Here is a 23,374-nt window from a genome sequence, read left to right as displayed (position 1 = left end):
ATTTCAGATGATTGAGAAGTCAGCTAGATGGTGATGGTATGTGTATAGAGTACAGTTTAATTCATTTATCAAAGTATAAACAAAGAGTTTGGGGTAGAAGAACAAAAGCAGAATAGAAAAACTTGTCTCAAATGAAAGCGAAATATGGGATGATAATAGGATATGAAAACTCTTCGGTGAGACTATCTGGAAGAAAATGTGAAAGACAACATGACAGATGCTAATTCTGTCAATGAAAGAATAGTGAAAAGTTTTAATTAACAAAGAGTCCGTTCAAAACTGTGGACATGAAAAATTCCCAATAGAACAATTTGGAGCAAGTCAGGAGTGGTGTTTGACATACTAGTAAGGATAGTGGAGCCCACAGGCTAAGTAGTGCTTCACTGTATGGGACGAAATGTAGAGAGTTGTTAATAAATGCATTAATGTTTGAAGTTTAAGGAGTAAAAGAAACTAGTCCTGTCCACAGATCAAGGAAGCTGAACACAGGAAAAAGATTCCATATCCTATTAAGCTTCAGGTATATTAGGACATCTAGACAGAGAAGTCCTGGGAAAATATGGACCTAAAGAAAAAAGGTTAAAGTTTAAATACCCACTCAGAAGTTTGAGGGTCCAGCTGAGTACAAGTAAGAAAAAAAAAAAAAAAGACAAAACCGGAAGTCAGCAGGAGAAGAAATTTTAAAAATGTTTAAAAGAAACGTTTAACAGAAAGCATATTTAGGAGAGAATAAGCAAAGTGTAGAACACTTAAGAAAAATACAAGAACATACGATTGGCATAGAGGTCTCTTCTATTTAAACAGAGGCTCTTTATTTATTTATTTTTTTAGGCTCTTAAACAGGATTTCTTCCCTCCCTTCTTGCCTCTGTCTTTCCTCTCTACTTTGCTTTCTTGAGCAAACAGTGGGGCTAAGTCCTGTTTGCTAACTCCTCTTGGTGCATGCAAACTGTGAACACTCACAGAAAACTGATTTAAATGAAGGACAGATGGTAATACTTGCAACTTCACAGAAAACAAGGTTTCAATTTTTGAGATGGAAATTATGCTTCCCTTTTTGCAAACAAATTAAAATTCAGACTTGTGAGTTTAGATAAAGACATTGAAAGCACATACTTTAGGGTGATGGAACCAATTTAATTTGGTCCTGGCTCACACGACCTCTTCCGTGACTTACATACAAAATAATCAAACTGGAAAATTCTTATGGCGAGTGTGGGACAACGGTCAACACGGTGTGGGTTGTCATACAGAATAAACAGTCCAATGAGTCACTGGAAATTTCACTTTTAACCACTGCTTTGACATCAATCAGCTGCAGCCATAATTATGGTACTATACTATGGGACAGTATGTATATTCTCTTTTTTTAAAAAACCATTATTTTGGGTGCCACTGAAATTGATTTCTATACAGCATTAAATTTAGCAACACCTGCAGGTGACCAAAGAACTGCCAATATAAAACAGTAAATTATTAGACTGCACACATGCAAATACATCATTCACTTGAATAAAAACTGTAATAGTTTTCGGTGCTAGAGTAAATGTCTTGAAACTTTGAGTCCTCCCAAGATTTGAGAGCAGATGTAGCTCCCTGCACCCACACGAACACGGGTGCTGTATGTACATATGCTTGGATTGGCCCATCAGAGAGCCCACAGAAAGGACATGCAAGAGGGCTGACATTTACCTACACATGTGTCATGGTTTGCCTCAGAGCCTTCAGGGCAAGTTTTCCTAATAGTCCTTCTAGTCCTGGAGAGAGATGTCCTGCTGTTTCTATACTCTGAGTAGGAGCTGTAGAGATGTGAGTACTGTCTGTAATGCTGTTGAGGTTGATAGTTGTTTCTCACGGGGGAGAACCGAGCAAGGTTATAGCTATTGTACTGAGTGCCATAAGCGGGCAGCCTCTCCAATCCAGCGCAAGATTTCCCGTCCCCTAATAAATGCTGTCCTGGTGGACACACACACTTGAAGCTGCCGGGGGTGTTGAAGCACTGATATGCACAAGGCTTAGGCATTTGTTCACACTCATTAATGTCTGCTCATGTGCCATGATACATAAAAAAAAAAAAGAGAGAAAAAAAAACAGACACATACACAAAACACAGGAATAAAGAATCAGTCTGTAAAACGAACTGAAGACATTATGTTACCCTGCAAAGTCAGGAATACAGTCATCTCTCAACTGTTGTGGACTTTTGAGAAAGCTTGAACCATTCAGTTATGAATATACAGGAAGATTTTATGACTGTCTCTAAAGATTGCTTCACAGGTACAGTAGAAAAATAAAGGGTCATATGGAAAAATGTGGTCTAGAATCTGGAAAAACTAGAGTTCAAAGCTAATATAGATCTTAGTTCTGTTGGTGGAACAGTCACATTACTAATTTGCATTTAATTATAGTATTGACCACGAGTGCCTCTAATTTTTCATGCATTCATAAGTCTCAGATGCAGGAATGTTGGTACAACTACAAACATTTTTATTTTCTTTTGAATCAATAATTATTAAACAAACCAATTATACTTTTTACAAGAAAATGAAAAAGAAGGACATGAAGATAGAACAATTTCTTAATAAGATATAAACTCATAAAGTCCATAAAATTAAAAAATGTTTCTTTTCTTCCTATTCCTAGGTCAACAAAGACTATTACTTGCAATTTGTTCAGTCAATTGGATAAGTGTATAAAAACCAGAGATCAAAACCAAATTCTTTAATTCATTACCACATGAAGAAAAACATGAATTAAGTAAAATAAGTGGTAAATTTTGCTTTAAAAATTATTTTAGTAGGCAAAAGTTTAAATTAACATTTTTAATCTCTTTAAGGCAATGGCCCTACCTTCTTCATTGTCTTATTGACAAATGCCTGATATTCTACTTCTGGTCAAATTAGTGAACATGTAAACACATTTCATTTTGCTAGGTCACTGTTATGACTGATCAAGATGTTAAATTATGTATAAGTTACAATATCTAAAGAGAACACAGAAATAGTATGTATTTCTGTTATTAAAAAGTATTAGTATTTATTTATTCCAGTAATGGTATTACTTTGAGCATTTGCTATGTGCAAAGTACTATGTTAGGTACAGTATAAAGACAGAACTCAATCTTTATGGGAGAATTTGCTATAAATAATTGTTAAGTAGGCAACCAAGGCAACCAATTTTAAAAGCATAGCATGCAAACCAGAAGCCAGTATTTAAAAGTCCACACGTTTTTTTGCCGCACTTAAATATTCTGAGGATAAATAGAATTTGATAGGTCAGTTTCTTTATTCTAAATGCATTAATTTAATAAAAAGCATATGATTACCTTTTCACAGATATTTCGTGTTATCTGTCACTTGCCTTACTTTATATTCAATTATAACTAAGATGGAAACAAATAGGCAATTGGGAGAATTAAATGAGATAGTCTTAATGTAGGGAATGCCACACAGTAAGCGCTAAATATATGGCAAATAAAATAATAATGATCCATGTGCTTAAATTGTGTGTTCACATTTTAATCCCTCATACTTAAACCTTGATATTACATACATGTGTACTTCACATTCAAATTAAACATATCTATGAAAACATTTATGTCATGTACATAGAGAGATGATCAATGAGATAATCTTCACAATTAAGTTGTCATGGTAATTATATCAGAACTTTATTTTGATATGTGTAGTGTACAGTAAGCACTCTGTAGTGGTTATTGTTATCACTTGAAGTCAGTGTAAATTGAACTCAATATCAAGTGTCTAAGAAGTACAGTTGACCCTTGAACAATGTGGTGGTTAGGAATGCCAACCCCCATGCAGTCAAAAATCTGTGTATAACTTTTGACTCCTCCAAAACTCAGTCATCCCTCAGTATCTGCAGGGAGATTGGTTTTAGGACCCTGTGGATACCAAAATCCATGGGTACTCAAACCCCTTATATAAAATGGCATAGAACAGTGTATATAGTCCAGCACAACACGAATTACTAGCTGCAGAATGAAAATACTGTCTTCAATCTGCAGTTGGCTAAATCCCCAGATGCAAAAGCCAGGGATGCAGAGGGCTGACTGTACATTGATTGAAAAATTTTCGGATACGTGTACCCGTGCAGTTCAAACCCATGTTGTCCAAGGGTCAACTGTTATTCACATTGTGCTATGAATTACTTAAGCCAAGTTGCAAATCTTCTAATTGTAGCAAGAAAGCATTTGAGGATAGAGAGGTCCTACTCAAGTTGGTAAGGCTCAGTAACTTCATTACTCAATAAGAGTTCCTGGTAACTTACCCATACAGGGTCTTCCCACTCCTTGAGACCGGTAACCTCTTGGACATACACAGCGATAGCTGCCTCTTGTATTCTCACATATCTGGTTATATCTGCACTGATGGGTCCCATCTTTACACTCATCAATATCTACAGACATGGAGGCAATAAAAAGTAGTAACATTTCCTCTTTCAAAACCTGATATTTACTTATTTTTATTTTAAAAAAATATTTTTTATTGATTTGAGAGAGAGAGAGAGAGATGTAAACATCAATGATGAGAGATAATCACTGACTGGGTGCCTCCTGCATGCGTCCTACTGGGGCTCAAGCCCACAACCCGGGCATGTGCCCTTGACCTTCGGAATCAAACCTGGGACCCTTCAGTCCGTAGGCCTACGCTCTATCCACCAAGCCAAACCAGTGAGGGCTCAAAACCTGATATTTAAAGTGAACATTCTTTGGAATTGCCAAAGGTTGAATTTCTCACCATGTGGTTGAGACCTGGAGTCAGAAAACCTGGGTTCAAGTCCTCGCTCTGTCACTTATTGTTTACTTTCTTCCTCTTGCTCCTTACTATAGCAATAGTTCTATTCTCAGCTTTTGTTTTTCTTTCCCCTTCTCAAGACTCCCTCCTCCTTTGGCCATTTATATTAGTGACTCTGGTAAGCTTGTTGATATGTATTTAGAGCAACAGTACTATATGGGTTCTTTCCTACAGTCCCACATGGCTAGCTGCTAGCTGGTCATCTCCATCTCCTTGTTTTACCAGTCCTTCAAACTCAACAGGTCCCCAGTGTCTTAACATTACTTCCTTATTTGTGGCCACAGTATTCTTTCTCCACAATCAACCAGGCTGCAAACATCAGAGTTATCTTTAACTTACTCCCTCAGTTTCCAAGATTGGGTAATTCTACTTCCTTCGATCAAATCCACATATCCCCTCTTTCCTTTTCCACTTGCTATATTTTTGCTGTACCTTTTTAAACAGCCTTCTGATCTTTCAGCTCATCTCATTTCTAATTAATCTTATTATATATAACTATAGAATCAATGGTCTTAAAATATTTATGATTTCACATAACTGCCTACATGCTCTAAGTTGGCTGCTACATGCTCTAAGTTGGTTGCTATTCTTAGGTAGTAAGAAAAATATGCACCTATATCCATAGAGCTGAAAAGAGTCCAACTCCCCCAGTTTTTTTTAAGTGTTATACTAAACATCGATGTACATCAACAAGTATCAACTGAAGGTGAGTATTCCTTTATTTATATCTATGCCCTCCCCGTACTCTTATATTATTTGGAAGCAAATCCAAGACACATTATAACTTTATTAATAACTATTTCATAATTTTAAATAAAGTCCTATTTTTAAAATGAGAAACTTAAACTCAAATTTCTGTGTCATCTTAAGGGTCATTGAAGGAGAGAAAACTGTCAAGAAAGAAGGATGAATTTTAGCATGTTATCTCTAAGTCCAGCTCTTCTCCCCCTGAGCAGGGCTTTCTTTCTTTCCTTTTCTACCACCTCCACCTGCTGACATTCTCTTCAAGGCTATATGCAAATGTGACCACTTCCATGACTCCTCTGAGAATCACTCCTATTACATATGATCACTTGTTCAAGTATTCTCGTACAATTTTATTTTACCTCTTTTGTGGTGTTTCATTCTACCTTGTCTTATAGTTTGTTTCTTTCTTTTGGTGCAGGAAGTGGAGTTGGCAAATCTATTCCAGTAGATTGTAAGAATATAAGAGCAGCAATACTATCTTTTTAATTTTTGTAAATCATACAACTCATAGTTCTGCTAACAATGGCAGCCTGGGTCAGAATGGGCACGTATAGAATAAACTTACACAGGAATATAGTTTACTTTATTGTCTGGTCATTGATTTGACATTTAAAGAATATTTAGCTCTACAATAATTGTATTTTTAACTTTCAATAAATCCTACGATTTTTTCCCAACCCTCATATGAAATTCTGAACATATATGTTAAATTTCATATTAGAAGTAAAGAGAGACTATTAATTTATGTGGATATTAAACTATATAAACCAGATGTGTAACTGACGGAAACTCAAATGGTCACATGTCTCCATGGTGAGCTTCCATTTCCTGGTATGGCCATGACCCCAGAATCCCAGAGGTCAACCATACTAGAAGTTGGGGATGAAAAAAAAACCAAAACACCTAACCTATGGAAAAAGAAATAGTTCCCTGTTAGATTAAATGTACTGTAATCATTAGTTTTGAAATGGATGCCTTACTTGGCTTGGCGATGGTAAACGCATCTCAGTCACTGAACTAGCCAGCCACTCACCAATGCAGGTTCCGTTTTCCGCCTTGGTCATCCCGTTGGGGCAGAGATCAATGCACTTGTAGCCGCCACGGGTGTTCTCACAGTGCTGGTCTGGTCTGCACACGTTCTGGCGACATTCGTTCACATCTTCACAGGAGAACAAAGGGCACGCAGACCGAGATGATGATTGCATCAACGTTGCCATAGAAACTATACTTTTAGACTTTAAAGATATTATAGACTAATATAGATGTTGACTGCATAATCATCATGGAAAGTTAAAGTGTTTAAATCCAAGGTGACACAATTATAAAACACTAGAGGCCCGGTGCACTAAATTCATGCACGGGGGGGGGGAGGTCCTGGGAGAGTCCCCTCAGCCCAGCCTGCACCCTCTTCAATCCAAGATCCCTCCCACAATCCTGGACTACTGGCTCCTAATCGCTCACCTGCCTGCCTGGTCACCCCCAACTGCCCCACTCTGCTGGCCTGGTTGCCCCTAACTGCCCCCCCACCAGCCTAGTCACCCCTAACTTCCCCCCCCCACCGGCCTGGTTACCCCCAACTGCCCCCAACTTCCCCCTCTGCCAGCCTGGTTGCCCCTAACTGACCCTCCCACCACCAGCCTGGTCACCCCACGCAGCCTGCTGTTCAGTCGTTTGGTTGTCCCTCACTAACTCCCTGCTAGCCTGGTAGCCCCACGCAGCCAGTTGTTCAGTTGTTTGGTCGTCCCTCACTAACCCCCCTGCCGACCTGGTCATATGCAGCCATCTTGCGAGGGTGTGAGGGTTAATTTGCATATTACCTCTTTATTATATAGGATAATAATACAAATCAAAAACATGTCACAGAGCTGGCAGCCATACCAACCATTTCCTCCTCCAAGGGGAAAAAAAAAACAACTTATACATATCTGTATATATACATATATATGTATACTAATTATTGTATTATTTTCCATGTGAACAACTGTAAACCTACTTTTGCCTCACCCTGTATTATACTTCTGTGAAAAAACTTGGTAAATATAATAGGGGAAATGTTTAAAAAATGGTTATGTGACCCGTAAAGCATAGCATTTGCTTCCATTTTTAAAAAAATTTATTTTATTGATTTTTTACAAAGAGGAAGGGAGAGGGATAGAGAGTTAGAAACATCGATGAGAGAGAAACATCAATCAGCTGCCTCCTGCACACCCGCCCCCCCCCCCCACAACTGGGGATGTGCCCGCAACCAAAGTACATGCCCTTGACCGGAATCGAACCTGGGACCCTTCAGCCCGTGGTCCGACGCTCTATCCACTGAGCCAAACCGGTTAGGGCTCCATTTTGTTTTTATAAAGACTATATATATATGATGCATGGTAGGCATTCTATCTTTAAATCAGGCTCAGGGCACAGCACATGAACTGGATCAGACACCATTAAGAAGTTACAAAGATACTATGTCTTTGAATTCAAAGCCCTTTCTTACCCATGCATTTTCTGCCCTTCAGCTGATACCCAGGTTCACATCCACAGTGAAAACTTCCTATGGCATTGAAACAACGGTGGTGGCAGGGACTGGATTCTTGACATTCATTAATATCTGTTAAATAAAACAAAAATTGCATTATATTCTGTTAGGAAACTTGGATTAACTTATCCCAAATATTTAACCTTTTAATAATCTTTGATAATTATCATGTTTAAGACCTTCTCTAAAATGAATTCAACACAATTGCTCTCATACAATCTGCTAGATAATGGACAGGATTAATTGCCAGAGAGAGTCTCTCTCTTCAGTACTCCTACCTTTGCTAGTGACTCAGTGCTATGTTGACACAGCACACCGCTACTTTGAGTACTTTACCATGTGGCTCCCACTCCTGTTTCCAGGAAATCTCAGCCCTGGAATGTTGCTGACAGACTGGAATACGGAGATAGGAAAACATAAACTGAAGCAAAGGTCTTCTGCAATACATTTTGCAATTGACCTTTCGTCCTCATTTCTGCTGCTATTAGTGTGAGGCAGGTCTTTATCACCTTATGCCAAACTGACTGCATCAACTTTAGTATTTCGCCAAATCAATCTTCCCAAATACCATCTGCATCACAGTGTAACAAAAACAGTGCAGGATGAACTCTCCCCACTCATGCACTGCCTTCTCCCCTCTCCTTCCATCCAGTCCCAAAGGAGGAGAGAGCTCTTCTCCCATTTAAGAAAAGTACCGCCCTCCTACTGCAGCCCACCTCTTCCTTTCTCACCAAGATGAGGATTGTGGTCCATTGATAATTCCCTGCTCTTGTGTATTTTAAAGTCCTTCCTACTTACTGTCATCTTTCCCCAAACCCTATAGACACAACCAAATATTTCCTATCCTAACAAAATCCTTCTCTTAGATTTATACTCATTGTGTATTTTAAAGTCCTTCCTACTTACTGTCATCTTTCCCAAAACCCTATAGACACAACTAAATATTTCCTATCCTAACAAAATCCCTCTCTTAGATTTATACTCATTTCACATTTCTCCATGCCTATGTCATTCTATTCTAAACTCTTAAAAAAAAACAAAAACCAATCACCATATTTAGGCTCTTCTTGTCTTTACCTTACCTTCCCAAACTCGAGATTGCTGATGTCTTATTTTGTTCTTGTTTTCTATTTGAGAGCTTCTAATTTAATCTTTCAAAATCTGCACACCTTAATGCAAACACCCAAATGTGATCATATAATTTTAAAAAGTTTTCATATACTTCTTTCTCTTTTGCTTGGGCCCCCTTATCCTTTACTCCCTTCCCCACCAAAACCAACCTGTAATAACAATCTAGTATAAATGATAATGTCTCTTCCATGTACCCATATATAGCTTTACCTAAGTACATAAATGCATTTTCTTTTTCTTTGTTATTGTTTGTTTTCTAGTCACATAATCTTTTCTACACAAGTTACTTAGACTTTCCTACACTTTCATGTCCTCAATCAACAACACGTAATGGAAATCTTTTAAGCCAAATAGTTGAGCTCCATTCTACTCTTTAAAATAGCTGCACAATGGTTCATTCGGTGGATGTACCATAATTAATTCATTTTTTTCTATTATTGATAGGCATTCAGTTCTGCATCCACTGTCTCTGTTTCTATGAAAAAATCCTGATAGCAGCTTTACCCATAATTGCTAAAACTTGGGAAGCAACCAAGATGTCCTTCGGTAGTAACTGGGTAAATACTGTGATACATTCATACGATGAAATATTATTCAGCACTAAAAAGAAATGAGCTATCAACCCAGGAAAGGACATGGGAGGAAACTTACATGCATACCACTAAGTGAAAAAGCCAACCTAAAAAGGCTACATACTATATGGTTCCACCTTCTAGTATATGACATTCTGGAAAAGGCAAAACTGTGGAGACAATAAAAATATCAGTGGTTTCCAGAGATTTGGGGGGAAGGATGAATAGGTGGAGCACAGAAGATTTTTAGGGCAAGAAAACTATTTGTATGATATTATAATGGAGGGCATAGGTCATTATTAATTTGTCCAAGCCCATGGAAGGTACAACACCAAGAGTGAACTCCAATGTAAACTATGGACTTTGGGTGATAATGATGTGTCCACGTAGGTTTATCCTTGTAAAAAATGTACCACTCTGGGGCAGGATGTAAATGCTGAGGGAGGCCATGCGTGAGACGGGGCAGGGGTATGTGAGGAATATCTTCACCTTTCACTCAATTTTACTGTGAACCTAAAACTGCTCTAAAAATACAGACTATTAAAAAAAAGTCCTGCAATAAACATTCTGTAGTTTTATGCAATGGAGTTTAATAAAGCAGATTTTATTAGATCATGCCATATAATTTCCTCTCAAATATAATAGGCAAATGTTATTCAAAACCATCATCCTGCAAGCATTTGAAATAGCCATGGAATATTACATCTAAAGACCCCAATTGAGAAGCTCAATCTATAAAAGCGTTCACTTTAAATGATTCAAAAGTCAGGGTATCTTAATTCTTAGTATCATAAGATAAAGCAAGGGCCTCCATTTTTATACCTTGACAACTCATCCCATCAGAGGTTCTTCGAAAGCCAATTCCACAGCGGACCACGCAGCGATAGGACCCAATGGTATTGTCACAGTCCTGACCAGCATGGCATGTGTGTCCACCTAAAGCACACTCATCAATATCTGCAACAAAGTGAGGCATTCAACCAAGGTGAGTTGAAGAAACCAAGCTAAGAACCTGCTGTGAAATGGGGATAAGAAAAGCAATAAAAGCACTTGGAAAAACACACAAGAGCAAGAATGCTGATTTTTTTGGTTGAGTCATTTCAGGTGTGTTAAATGGCTAAGCTCACAGTAGCATAGTGTGATATTGTCACAGACCAATCCATCCATTAGACCACTTATAAATTAGGTTGTGCTTTTTTTAAAAAAAAGTTACTTCTCCTTCCTGAGATCACAGTTTTCTTATCCGTAAAACGAGAACAATAATATCTGTCTCTCAGTGTTGCTTTAAAAATGAAAGGAAATAATGTCCAATGCACACTGGACACTCCATAAATGTTATTCCTCTCTCCTCCTATCCCCCTACTCTTTCTCTCTTTTGCATTTAGAAGAGGACATCCTTAGCATAGAGGGAGAAATCCTTTCTGCTTTTCATTATTTTTTTAATTATAAAACTAGATTCTTACACAATTATAACGTTGAAGCATATCTAGTGTCTGACAGAAAAATGCTTTTTGTTAATGTTCCCAAAGTGCAATCAGGATTGTGCAATTTTCTTAATTTCTTAATAACCACTTCCTTAAGTTTTATAATTGTAAGATGAGTAGAGTAATGGTCCTGATGCCTTTCCTCCTTGTGATGTGGGGAGTGAGAGAGTCACTACAGGCACCCATATGAAGGGCCCCATATGAAGGCAGTGTGTGGGCAATATTCAGATCTTCCTGTCTGTTGCCAAGTGTGTGGGGGGAAGGAGAAGAGGTAAAAGAGTAGAAAAGAAGAGTGTTGGTCTACCACACTCTCTCTAGGTTGCGATTGTCATGACCTTTGCTGAAATATGTCCATTAGACTCAGGGTTGTGAATAAAGACCTTGACAGGTTCTTCCATCAGCAGCAATGGTGAGGCCTTCAGGGCAGGAGCAGTAATAGGTCCCCATGGCATTGTGGCAGATATGGGAGCAGGGCTTCCCTGTTGCACATTCATCTTCATCTGAAAGAGGAAACAAAGGGCCCAATTAGTACACGAACCCCCTACTTTCTAGGAGTTATTAAAGTCAGTGTTTAAAGAGGCCAAGGAATTGAGTCGCATGGAACAGAAAATGCTCTATAAAATGGAAATGCTGAATAGAAATTAATGCCGAGTCCCCAAATGATCTTTGATAGTGAATAGATGTTTAGATTGATTCTAAAACAATGATGATAATTAAAATATAACAACCATTTACTGGAGCTAACCTCTTTTTACCTACCTGAACTCATTGCACACAATGTTCCTAGGAGATAAGTATTTTTTTTTTTAATCCTCACCAGAGGATATTTTCCCATTGATTTCTAGAGAGAGTGGAAGAGAGAGGGAAAGACAGAGAGAAACATTGACGTGAGAGAAACACATCAATTAGTTGCCTCCTGCATGAGCCCTGACCAGGGCCCGGGCCAGGGAAGAGCCTGCAACCTAGGTACCTGCCCTTGACCGGAATTGAACCTGAGCCACTTAGGTCCACAGGCCGATGCTCTATCCACTGAGCCAAACTGGCTAGGGCAGGAGATGAGTATTTTTTTGTTACTATCTTCATTTGCATGATAAAATTGAGGAGCAAAAAGGTTAAGTAAACTCCCCAAGGTTACACAGGTCATTATTGGCAGAGCTGGAATTTGAACCTGGGCAGTATAATTTTTAAAGACCACTTTTTACCAATATACATTACACTGCCTGCCAGTGAAAGAAAGGCGTGAGCCATTTACTCAATCTTTTACTTATCGGTGACTCTCTTGAGCTGGTAGTTGGGTGAGAAAAGGCTGGTTTAGTCATTAGTCTTGGGCCCGCAGTCCTGCCCCTGTCCTATGATTGAGCAATTCTAGAGTTAGGTGACTTGGAGCTGAATTACTGCTGTGTCACATCCATGGCAATTAAGTGGCCTCACAGAGTCCAGTGTCTTGTCCCTGTGCTCACCCCACCTCTGTACTTCATGCTGATCCCTGGCACTTGATTGTGGCCAAATGGAAAGAGCACAGGATTTGTATCTAAAATTCAAACCCAGCGCTGCTGCCTGAAAGCTGAGTGATCGTAGGCACTCCTCTACATCTCAACCTCTTCAGCTATAAAAAGGGATATTTATAAGACTATGTGATGATTACATTTCTAGAAAAATGGCAACAGATGTCCATTTCATGGTATCCAGTATGAACATTTTAATAGAAATAAAAGAGCATTATTTATTCCTATACTTACCAGCACAAAAGGGTCCAAATGAGTCTAAGGCAAACCCGGAGGGGCACTGATTACTGCGGTCTCCTACCAGAGAGGAAAAAAGGCAGAATGAACGGGCTCGTTGGAATATTAGCACTTGTTTCTTTCCAGTACAATCTTCCCTGGGAAGGTATGCCAAGATGGAACACACACCACATCAAATGCACTAGGTGAAAACAAGCCGGAATGGAAAACTTCTCCTGTTTCTCAACCGAGAACTAAATGAATCACAGCCCAGACGTTGTTGGCAAGCAGCCACTAGAAACAGATGTTCTGTTTAAATTGTTTATATTAATCGAAAGAAAATTAAATAAAATTATTCAGTGATAATGAAAGAAGACCCCAGATCAATGTGCACTCCACGAATAACCATGGTGAAGTCGTATTCGTCCAGCCATTGCTGTTTGTTCTAGAAGTGGGGATGCTATTTTCAAGCCACTGAAAATAATTTCGTGAAAAACAGAGACTCTAGTGAAGAAATCCTCTCTTTCTGTGAATCTCCTCCATTTGTCACGTGGGGCTTCCGAGTCAAAGGCCCTACGTGCGGACCAAGAGTTCTCCTTTTCCATGTCGTCAGAGCAAGGGCGAATGGGCATATTGTGATAGAACAGAATTAAAGGTAGAGTCAGACAAAAAACAACAACATACTAACAAAAATAAACAGGTTAGTCAGGGAATCTCTTTCCTTAGAAAGTAACAGGGTCTTGACTGTTTTAAGCGGTTTAGCAAATATTTTTCAAACATTAGGGACCTGAAAAAAAATTAAATGAAACTCATCTTTCAAGTTACCAAAATAATGAATGTGTACCCAGCTTCAAAGTCAACCGCTAGTCTAATAAATTTCTCTTATGGGGCATTTTATCTCATTTATATTGTATATTCAGTTCATATTCAACCTCTTAGGAGTTATCTTAGATTTTCTTTCCATTCTAAATGCATGGCACTGTGATTATTTTTATTATTGTTTTAGGGGCTCTTCATAGAGGGAGTCTGGGCATCAGCTAATTTTTCAGATGCATCCTACTTTGGAGAGTTTCTGAGTACAATATTGTTTGAGCCTGCTGAGAACATGCAACTGTTCAAAACTGTTTATGGATTTGGGGGGTGTAAGAAACACTATTCCAATGAAAATATTTGCTTGACTAGAAAACTAGAGTCCCATCTGCTATTTCTATGCAATCTGATTGTTTAGAACCTTAACAAGAAACTCTAATGGTTCATGATCCATTTCTACCCTGACTATAAAGATGACCCTGAGACCATCCAAGTCTTCTTGAAACGGCAAAGGATCGGGAATAGAATAGGCTGGTGGAATAGAAGTGTCTGGAGAACAGTTGCTAAATGATTATTACATGGTTACTGTGAGTCACCTAGCACTGTGAGTCTCATGTGCTTTACTTCATTCAAACCTCACAACTCCTCTACTCTTATCATAACCAATTTTATGACGAGGAATTAGAGTCTGAGGTTATGCCAAATTGCCTCAAGTCAAAGATCTAATATAAGCTGGAACAAAAATTTAGATGCAAATCTGTTTGACTTTCAACCACGGAAATCAAGAATACAACTCAGGTGGTGATTATAATGCATGTTTACTTATTCACTTACTTGTATATTCCTTAATCCAACCAGTATGTTCTTTAGGGCGCTGTGTTGTGAATATAACTGTGGAAAAACTGTGTCACATAAACACAGTTAGTTGTTACCTGATAGTAGCTTTTGATTTTTGATTCTAAGTGGGGGAGATTTCTTCCTTTAGGTGGCATCTGGGCAGCTTTTGGGGAGATACTTTGATTTTTCACCATGACAGGGAGGCCTATTAAAATTTGGTGAGAAGGGCGGACCCTGGGGCAGATTCTAAAACACTGCCATGTGTGGTATAATGATGCAGATGGAGATCTGTCCCTTGCTCTGATTTCCATGGAAGTGAGAGAGCTGTTTTTAATTATCTAAGGCTAGGACCCATCTTCCACATATTAAACACTGTTTTATGTGCTTAAAATATACAATGAATTTCCTAGGAATGCTTCAGGGAATATAAATTGATGTTTGACTATACATTGTTTTATTCAGAACATAACCAAGAATTACTCGATTTTTTTTTTTTAAAGATCACACTAGGGCTCTACTATATATTATAGGTTCGGTCATAGGAACACTTCTCTCTTATCTTGCATTGTAGTAATGTCTAATGGCTTTTACATTGAAATACAACATATTTTGTTATAAGATGTTTTCCTTTTATTTATTCTTTAGGTTATAATTAAAGTATGTTATTTTGAGCATACTTTAAAATATGGGAATCAGTAGTTATGATTTTCATTTTGCTATATTAAGGGGGCAATGCAAAATATTTGTGTTATAATTTTAGAAACGTTTAAAAGTTTAAAATTCCCTGAAAACTTGTCACTTGAACAAACTACTACCAAAATTTTGATGCTTCTTTCTCTAGTCACTTTTATAAGCACTCTACAGAATAATGGCCAAACTACTGATCATAAAATCTCTTGAAGAGCTTATTAAAAACAGAGATCTCTTGGTCCTATCTCAGTCGGAATTGCCAAGGAAGAACCTTAGAATCTGTGTTTTTAGCCAGTATAAATGTTTTCCTATAATCACAGTGGGATGGGCAACCCAGGTTGGTTGGGTTCATATTGTATATATACTGCTTTTCAATTATTATTATATTGTGTACATTCTCCTTTAGCCCTTGTTCACAGTTACCTTGTCAATGCCTAGAACAGTGCCTGGTACACAGTTAGGCACTCAAGAAATATTTTCAAATGAGTAAATATGCTAAATTATTTTAAAAATCCTTTACATTTACTTTAATGACTGCTTAAGAGTTATCATACAGCTGTGCCATCATTTAAGTATTTATCTCTTATTTCCAAGACATTTATTATTGGCCACTTTTGTGATTTTCTTAGGGTAGACTCATAGAATGAGGTAACTAAAAAGAAGGGAAGATTTGAAAGGCTACTGATACATACTGCTTTCTAGAAATGTTAAACGAAGGTACAACCTCTGCTGGCAGTGTATGGGGATGTTTATTTCCCTATCCCTCTCCAGTACTGAGTATATCACATTTTTAAATCTCTGAGTGATAATTGAAAAATGTGTAGTTTTTTGCTTGTTGATGAAGTTAAACCATTTTTCACATTCATTTTGTCATTATTGTTTTTTCCTTCATGCATTTCCTGTTCATAGCCTTTATGTGTTTTTCTACTGGGGTGTTTGCCTTTTTTTTTACTGATTTTTAAAAGTCTTGTATATATTAAGGTTAATCATAGTTGATCATAATATGTAATGCAAATATTTTTTTCTTGGTGTATATTTTACCGTCTCAATTTTGATTTTTTCTCCCTTGAAAGAGTTTTAAAAAATTTATTTGTAGCTAAATTTATTTATCTTTTCCTTTATTGTTTCTGACCTCTCTTTTATTTAACTTGTAAAATTAATAATATTTTATAATTATATTTTAAAAACTAGTCAATTTTATTTCAAAAACCAATTTTAAAAAATAATACTGATTTATACTGTGAGTTGTTTTGACAGTAGTTTCCAAATGCCAGTGTGCAGACCAGATATTAGAATCACTTAGGGGTTGTTAAAAAGACAAAGTCCAAACTCTACCTTAGTCTAGCTAAACAAAAATATTTGTGATTATAAATCTTAACTTGCATCAAACTCTCTAGGTGATTCTAAGTGCACTGTAACCATAACTGTAGTCTAGACCCAACCAAGAGAAAGAACCTTCTGGTTAAGCAACCAAGAAGGCAAGCTTGCCCCCTGGTGGTCACTTAAAGAGAAATTGCAGGTACACAATTCTCAGCAACAATGTCCACAGCAAATGGGCACACATATCAGATGTAATGTATACGCCATAGTATCTAAGGATAGCAAGGGGATTTAAATATCATATAGTGGGGCCCAATCCCCCAACAACACCCCTACAGGTACCACAAAGACCTCCCAGCCGTTTCAGGCTTAAAGGATTGACATAACTGGGTAGAAACTATACATGACTTTTCAAAAATCACCTTAATTCCTCTAGTCCCAGATGGTATAAATTTATTTTTAACCAAAGTCCTGTCCCAAGTTATGTTTTTAAAATTATAAGGGGCACTAGAAAAAGTAGAAACAGATTAGATTTGAAAAGGAGGCATTGTTGAGGAAGAGGAAACATAATTATTCCAGTGGCTCTTTTCTTTTGTCCAAGTGACCTGATCCTGCATTACAACAGTAAAATGAAGTGTTGGTGGAGGAGATGTGGGGCTATGGGTACCACTGGCTATGAGGCTTCATGAATCCATAATTTTCTCAAATAATATGATCATAAGTTCCTAGATTATAGTGATCACAAATGTAACGAAGCCATTATGAAGAAGAAAATGCATAACCAATAAAAAACAAGAGTAATGGTAAGAATAAAATTTTTAGTGTTTCTCTGAGCACGATAAAACAATATGATGCTATTTAAATCTACTTGGATCTATTTTAGGAAAGCCAGCTCATAGCAAAACATACACATTCACAAAGCCAATATGAATAATTTTAAGTGTACTCATGGGAGCCTAAAGTTCAAAGTTAAAGTCAAACAGTCTCAACATCACTACATGCAAGTGTTTCCTACCACCCAAACCCCATGGAATATGGAATTATAATTGTTGCGGTGCCTCTCATGACTGAAAAGGAAACCCAGGGTATAGACACGTCAAAGAACCACATAGCATAGGGAGGCTGCCGAGATCAAGGGTTGTTGAACTGTGCTTGGAAAATGAGAAGCAGTTCAAAATTATAACTTCCAGGAACAAGAAATGACTGTGGAAATCCTGATTATTGCTGCACTGCTTTTAAAATATGAAAACTTTTTTGGGACTAATTTAGGTTAACATGTACCCATCTCAGGAATTTAAAAAATTCCTTGACAAAATATAAAATTCAGAACAAGAACAAATGGATTTTGTTATCCAAAGAAAACCATCTGACAGAATACATATTTTTAAACCTCCCTGTGCATATACAATAGAATAACTCCATTATGCTATATGAACCAGCATATTAGTAAAACAAATGTATTAGAACACACCCTGACTGGCTTTACCATAAAAAAACACACCAAAAAACAACTATAGATAACATGCATGAAAAACTGATGTCATCGTGTTTGGTCTATGCCTTAATATCCTTATTTTGAAGGTCAATGCAATTCTTTAACTCTTTTAGAAAGATTTGGACTTCTCCTGAACCAACTTACCTTTGGAAATTGAAGCATGAATTTTAAAACCCAATGTCTCTTCTAACTGGTTGTAGTCAGATTCCACAGAGGATGCATGAAGTGTTTCTACCAAGAAAGGCATTCTTCCCTGTGCCTGATCATAGAAAATGGTGTGGTTCCATGTGTATGGGACGCCGATTCCATCAATGGTGAACAGCCGGGTTGAGTAGGCATACAGCTGCCCAGGACCTGTCTGAACGTAGTCCTCCGTGTAATCCTAAGGAGGACAACACAGATTTGAGGATCAGCATGACTCTTATTTTTTTCTTGAGGGTACTATGAGATGCAGAATGAGAAAAAAATGGCTTAGAGGCTAAATATTTTTAGTTCTAAATAAAATTGTAATTGTACAGTAGAATCCAAGAAATAAAATCTGAACCTCTTAATTATTACATTAGTTTCATGATTTTACTGTTATAAATTATAGTTTCATAAGGGAATCAGAGTTATAGGTCAAGAGTCAAGAAAAGATGTGAGAAGGCGATTGTTTATTCTTTAATTTCAGAAACTTTTATGGATGATATACAAAAACTTTCATGCAAGAGTTACTATTCTGTGACAAGAAAATTAAACAAACGGCTTAAAATAACACAGCAGTGATCTTGGTTCTGATAAGCAGAATAATAAATCACTAAGAGTTTTGGAAAGACTTGTCCCTGAAGATTTTTTTAAAAAAATTAAATTAATGGAGAACCAGCCTATATAATAAAAGAATAATATGCAAATTGACCACACCTCCGCTACACCCACAAGCCACACCCACCAGCCATTCAGGAGCAAGTATGCAAATTAACCCAACCAAGATGGCTGCAACCACAGAGCGAGCAGGAGGTGTGAGTTGCCCCGGGAGATGGAGGAAGCCAAGCTTCCGCAGCCCTGGCCTGCCCTGGCCTTTACTCAAGGCTACAAAGTTTCAATTATAGAAGATAAATAAATCCCAACAAAAATGGCTGCGGCCACGGAGCGAGCAGGAGGCTTGGCTCCGCTCAAGGCTACAAAGTTTCAATTATAGAAGATAAATAAATCCCAGATACCAGGGCCTCCACTTGGGTTGCTGGGGGGCATGGCCGGCCTGCAAACCACCACAGGCCCCTCGCCCAAGCCGCCCCATGCCCCAATGGAACCACCACCCTGATCTGGGACAACTTTCAGGGCAAACCAGCTGGCCCCCACCCGTGCACCAGGCCTCTATCCTATCTAATAAAAGAGTAATATGCAAATTGACCATCACTCCAACACACAAGATGGCTGCCCCCATGTGGACACAAGATGGCTACCACAAGATGGCCAGCAGGGGAGGGCAGTTGGGAGGGACCCGGCCTGCAAGGGAGGGCAGTTGTGGGCAATCAGGCCAGCAGGGGAGGGTAGTTAGGGGTGACCAGGCCAGCAGAGAGAAGTTGGGGGTGACCAGGCCTGCAGGGAAGGGCAGTTGGGGGGGGACCCAGGCCTGCAGTGGAGAGCAGTTGTGGGGGGAACAGGCCTGCAGGGGAGGGCAGTTAGGGGTGACCAGGCCTGCAGGGGAGGGCAGTTAGGGGCAAACAGGCTGGCAGGGGAGCAGTTAGGCGTCAATCAGGCTGGCAGGGGAGTGGTTAGGGGGTGATCACGCTGGCAGGCAGAAGCAGTTAGGGGCAATCAGGAAGGCAGGCAGGTGAGCAGTTGGGAGCCAGCAGTCCTGGATTGTGAGAGGGATGTCCGACTGCCCATTTTGGCCCGTTTAGTTGGTTAATAACATTATATAACTGTCAGGTGTATAAGATTATAATTCAGTATCTGTGTACTCTATTGCATGCTCCCCACCCGAAATCTAGTCTCCTCTGTTACCATATATTTGGTCCCCTTTACCCACTTCATCCTCCCCAACCCCATTCTCCTCTGGTAACCACCATTCTGTCTGTACCTATGAGTTTGCTTTTCTTTATTCCTTTTTTTTTGTTTCTTTTTTTGTTAATCCTCACCCATGATATTTTTTCCATTGTTTTATAAAGAGTGGAAAGGAGGTGGGGGGAGGAGAGAGAAACATGGATGTGAGTTGCCTCCGCACATGCCATGACCAAGGTGGCAGATTGAACCTGCAACCCAGATCCGTGTCCTCGACCAGAATCGAACCTGTGACACTTTGGTGCACGGGCCGATGCTCTAACTACCGAGAAAACTGGCCAGGGCTACTTTTTGTGTTATAGTCCACATATAAGTGAAATGATGTGATTTTTGTCCTTTTCCACAGACTTATTTCACTTAGCACATACTGTCATGATTCATCCATGTTGAGATATACACATATGCATCACATCTTCTTTATCCATCCATCCGCCCATGAACACTTAGGTGGTTTCCATGTTTTGGCTAATGTAAACAAAGACCAGATAGCCATTTCTAACCGCAGTGGTTTAGACATTTACTCCCCGAAGCAAACAAGGGGAATGACACAAGTTCTCTTGCTCTTTCTATGGATCTCTGACTCCTAGTCTTACTGTTACGCCAATAAACAGTGAAGGCAAGTTATCGTGACAGTTTACCTTTACAGCGACTTCAGCAGGTGAGTGAAGCTGCAGCACATAGCCGCTCACGACAATATCTAGCAGCAAAGCACCATCGGAATCCAGGCCCCGAGCAATATGAGTCATGCGCAGGATTTCTCCTGGGAATTACAACGCGTTCACGTTAGCAGCAAAAACTAGATGGTTTGTGTAAGTGCAAAACAGATTTACCTTACATTCCAGCTCAGCTATGTTATTTTACTGAACGCTTGAATAAACATAGACAATAAGAGTATTAAATTAGCATTCAGTCCCCAAATTAAAGGTAGGCTTATCAAACTATCTTCTAAAATATCTTTTTTATGTGGCATTAATGTAGGACATGATTATGTGAAGGATTCCACACTTTAAAATCACAAGCAATAGCAAGACAATTCTACAAAAATGGGTTGCTTGTGAGAAGGGTCAGCTTCATCAGGCGAACTGGCAATAACTACAAGTCTCTTTCCGATGTTTCAAGAAGTAGCAAAGAGCGTCTTAGTAAGTGGATGGTCATGACAGACCCACTTCTGGGATGATTAAAGCTATGCCCTCCCTCAGTCTTTCTTCCTTAAAGATCACTGCCATTTGATCACCTTTGATGAGGTTTGAAATGGATCTGAGGGCACTTGGAAAGAGCAATGAATAGCTAATACAAGTTCATTAACACTAAGGATAAAGCAAAAACACATTAAGATTTGCTTGTTTTTACTTCCATCCTTTTAAAAAATATTTTTATTGATTTCAGAGAGGAAGGGAGAGAGAAAGAGAGAGAGAAATATCAATGATGAGAGAGAATCATTGATTGGCTGCCTCCTGCATGCCCCCTGCTGGGGATCAAGCCTGAAACCTGGGCAATCCAACTGTGAATTCCTAGTTCATAGGTCCACACTCAACCACGGAGCCACACCGGCCAGGCTACTTATATCTTTTTGATAAAGAATCCCTACAAGGTATTCTAACTGAATCTCAGGTTTAGATAAAAAAAACTTTTAATTAATAGCAATGACTCATTTTCCTATTCTGTTTGGCCTTTAAAACTTTTTTTCTAAAGGTTTAAGGAGAAAAGATATAGGAAATACAATAAAAAAGTTTTGGGGTATAAAAATGACTATACTGTTTGAACGCTCTTAGAGACCCATGTCAGTAAAAATTTATAGGGAAACATAAAATTGCTTTTATATCTTTTATGATAAAATTGCTTCAAAGACTGAAATTATTCTCTGTGGGAACATATAATATATTTTTCTTAACCACGGACTTTTAAGGCAATCATATTTTTATAGTAATAGAATACTAAGCTGAGCTGGCACTAACCAGTTGCAAATTCCACTTGAGTTTCTCTCTTGAAGACTGCATTGGTGAGGGTGAAGCCATTGACTGCTTCTCCAATTTCCTTTGCTGTTGTCCAATAAATGGGATTTAAAATAGAAACTATCTTTCGCATTGCTGGACCTACATAAAAAGAGATACATCAGGTGACAAAGCAAAATATTTACAGTTCCCTGTTATTATTGTCTTCATAGCATGTTATTCATAAGCATGAATCCTAAATAATCTTGAATAACAATAAAACAAATACTAGCATCTCATGCACCTTTAAGAGTTGACTATTGGGATAGAATTACTATACTGATCATTTAGTAGTAACATCTTCTAGAAATTTTAACTAGAAATAACAAGATGAAGGCTAACATATACATTTTTAAAAAAGATATATTTTACTGATTTTTTACAGAGAGGGAAAGAGAGGCATAGAGAGCTAGAAACATCGAAGAGAGAGAAACATCAATCAGCTGCCTCCTGCACACCCGCTACTGGGGATGTGCCCGCAACCAAGGTACATGCCCTTGACTGGAATCGAACTTGGGACCCTTAAGTGTTGCAGGCCGACACTCTATCCACTGAACCAAACAGGTCAGGGCTAACATATACATTTTTAAAAAGAGGCTTATTGATTACTTTGTTAAGCAAAGAAACTTACCAAGCCTGCGAGGCACATTGGTAATTTTGGCATGTATTACTCTAGTATCAGAGGTAGGGCTATCTGTCACTGTGGCGTTAAGGAAAGCAATTCCAAATTCAACATCATTAATATTTCCAATAACACTTCCTCTGGCTCGCTGGGGCCCACCTATTGGGGGAAGGAAAAACATTCCTGGATAAGGAAGTAATTTCATCAACATTACATGGGAGAAAAGAAGGCCAGTATTCAAAGATGCTACAAATCTTCTCTCAAACATTTGACAAGATCATGACATCTGAATTTAAGAGTGTAATAAATAAGCTTTCAAAACATTCCACTCTAATGTAGTACTCATCATCCCTCATAAATCCAGGCTCCTTCCAATCTATGTACATCATAGCAGTATTTCACAATCCAAAGAATACAATCAGCGTCCAGTCCCAAAGCCAAAATAAAGTGGGTGTTTGCTGATGGTAATGAAATGATGATAATAATGAGTTTATTGAGCATGTCATGCACTATAGTAAGCATTTAATATGTGATAACTCTTTTAATCCTATCAAAATCCCGTAAGGTGGTT

General features: G+C 38.4%; 1 protein-coding gene across 2 annotated transcripts in view; it reads right to left on the bottom strand.

The window, feature by feature from the left end:
* The window catches only part of HMCN1 (hemicentin 1), a 379,828-nt gene that overhangs the window by 9,393 nt on the left and 347,061 nt on the right, over positions 1-23,374 (bottom strand). The window contains exons 94-104 of one of the 2 annotated variants that reach the window (XM_079760677.1): positions 22,813-22,962; positions 22,146-22,283; positions 20,829-20,950; positions 18,292-18,529; positions 13,014-13,076; positions 11,655-11,774; positions 10,613-10,747; positions 8,046-8,159; positions 6,594-6,719; positions 4,287-4,415; positions 1,692-2,042 (exon numbers count right to left, since the gene is read on the bottom strand). In XM_079760677.1, coding sequence (XP_079616803.1) covers positions 1,692-2,042; positions 4,287-4,415; positions 6,594-6,719; positions 8,046-8,159; positions 10,613-10,747; positions 11,655-11,774; positions 13,014-13,076; positions 18,292-18,529; positions 20,829-20,950; positions 22,146-22,283; positions 22,813-22,962 — 1,686 coding nt within the window. The remainder of the gene's footprint in view (positions 1-1,691; positions 2,043-4,286; positions 4,416-6,593; positions 6,720-8,045; positions 8,160-10,612; positions 10,748-11,654; positions 11,775-13,013; positions 13,077-18,291; positions 18,530-20,828; positions 20,951-22,145; positions 22,284-22,812; positions 22,963-23,374) is intronic. The other variant, XM_079760678.1, reaches the window with a different exon arrangement.

The sequence above is a fragment of the Cnephaeus nilssonii genome, assembly GCF_951640355.1.
Source record: "Cnephaeus nilssonii genome assembly, chromosome: 21".
Taxonomy (NCBI): domain Eukaryota; kingdom Metazoa; phylum Chordata; class Mammalia; order Chiroptera; family Vespertilionidae; genus Cnephaeus; species Cnephaeus nilssonii.
The sequence above is the reverse complement of the archived record's forward strand: the minus strand, read 5'-3'. Positions and strand labels throughout refer to the sequence as shown.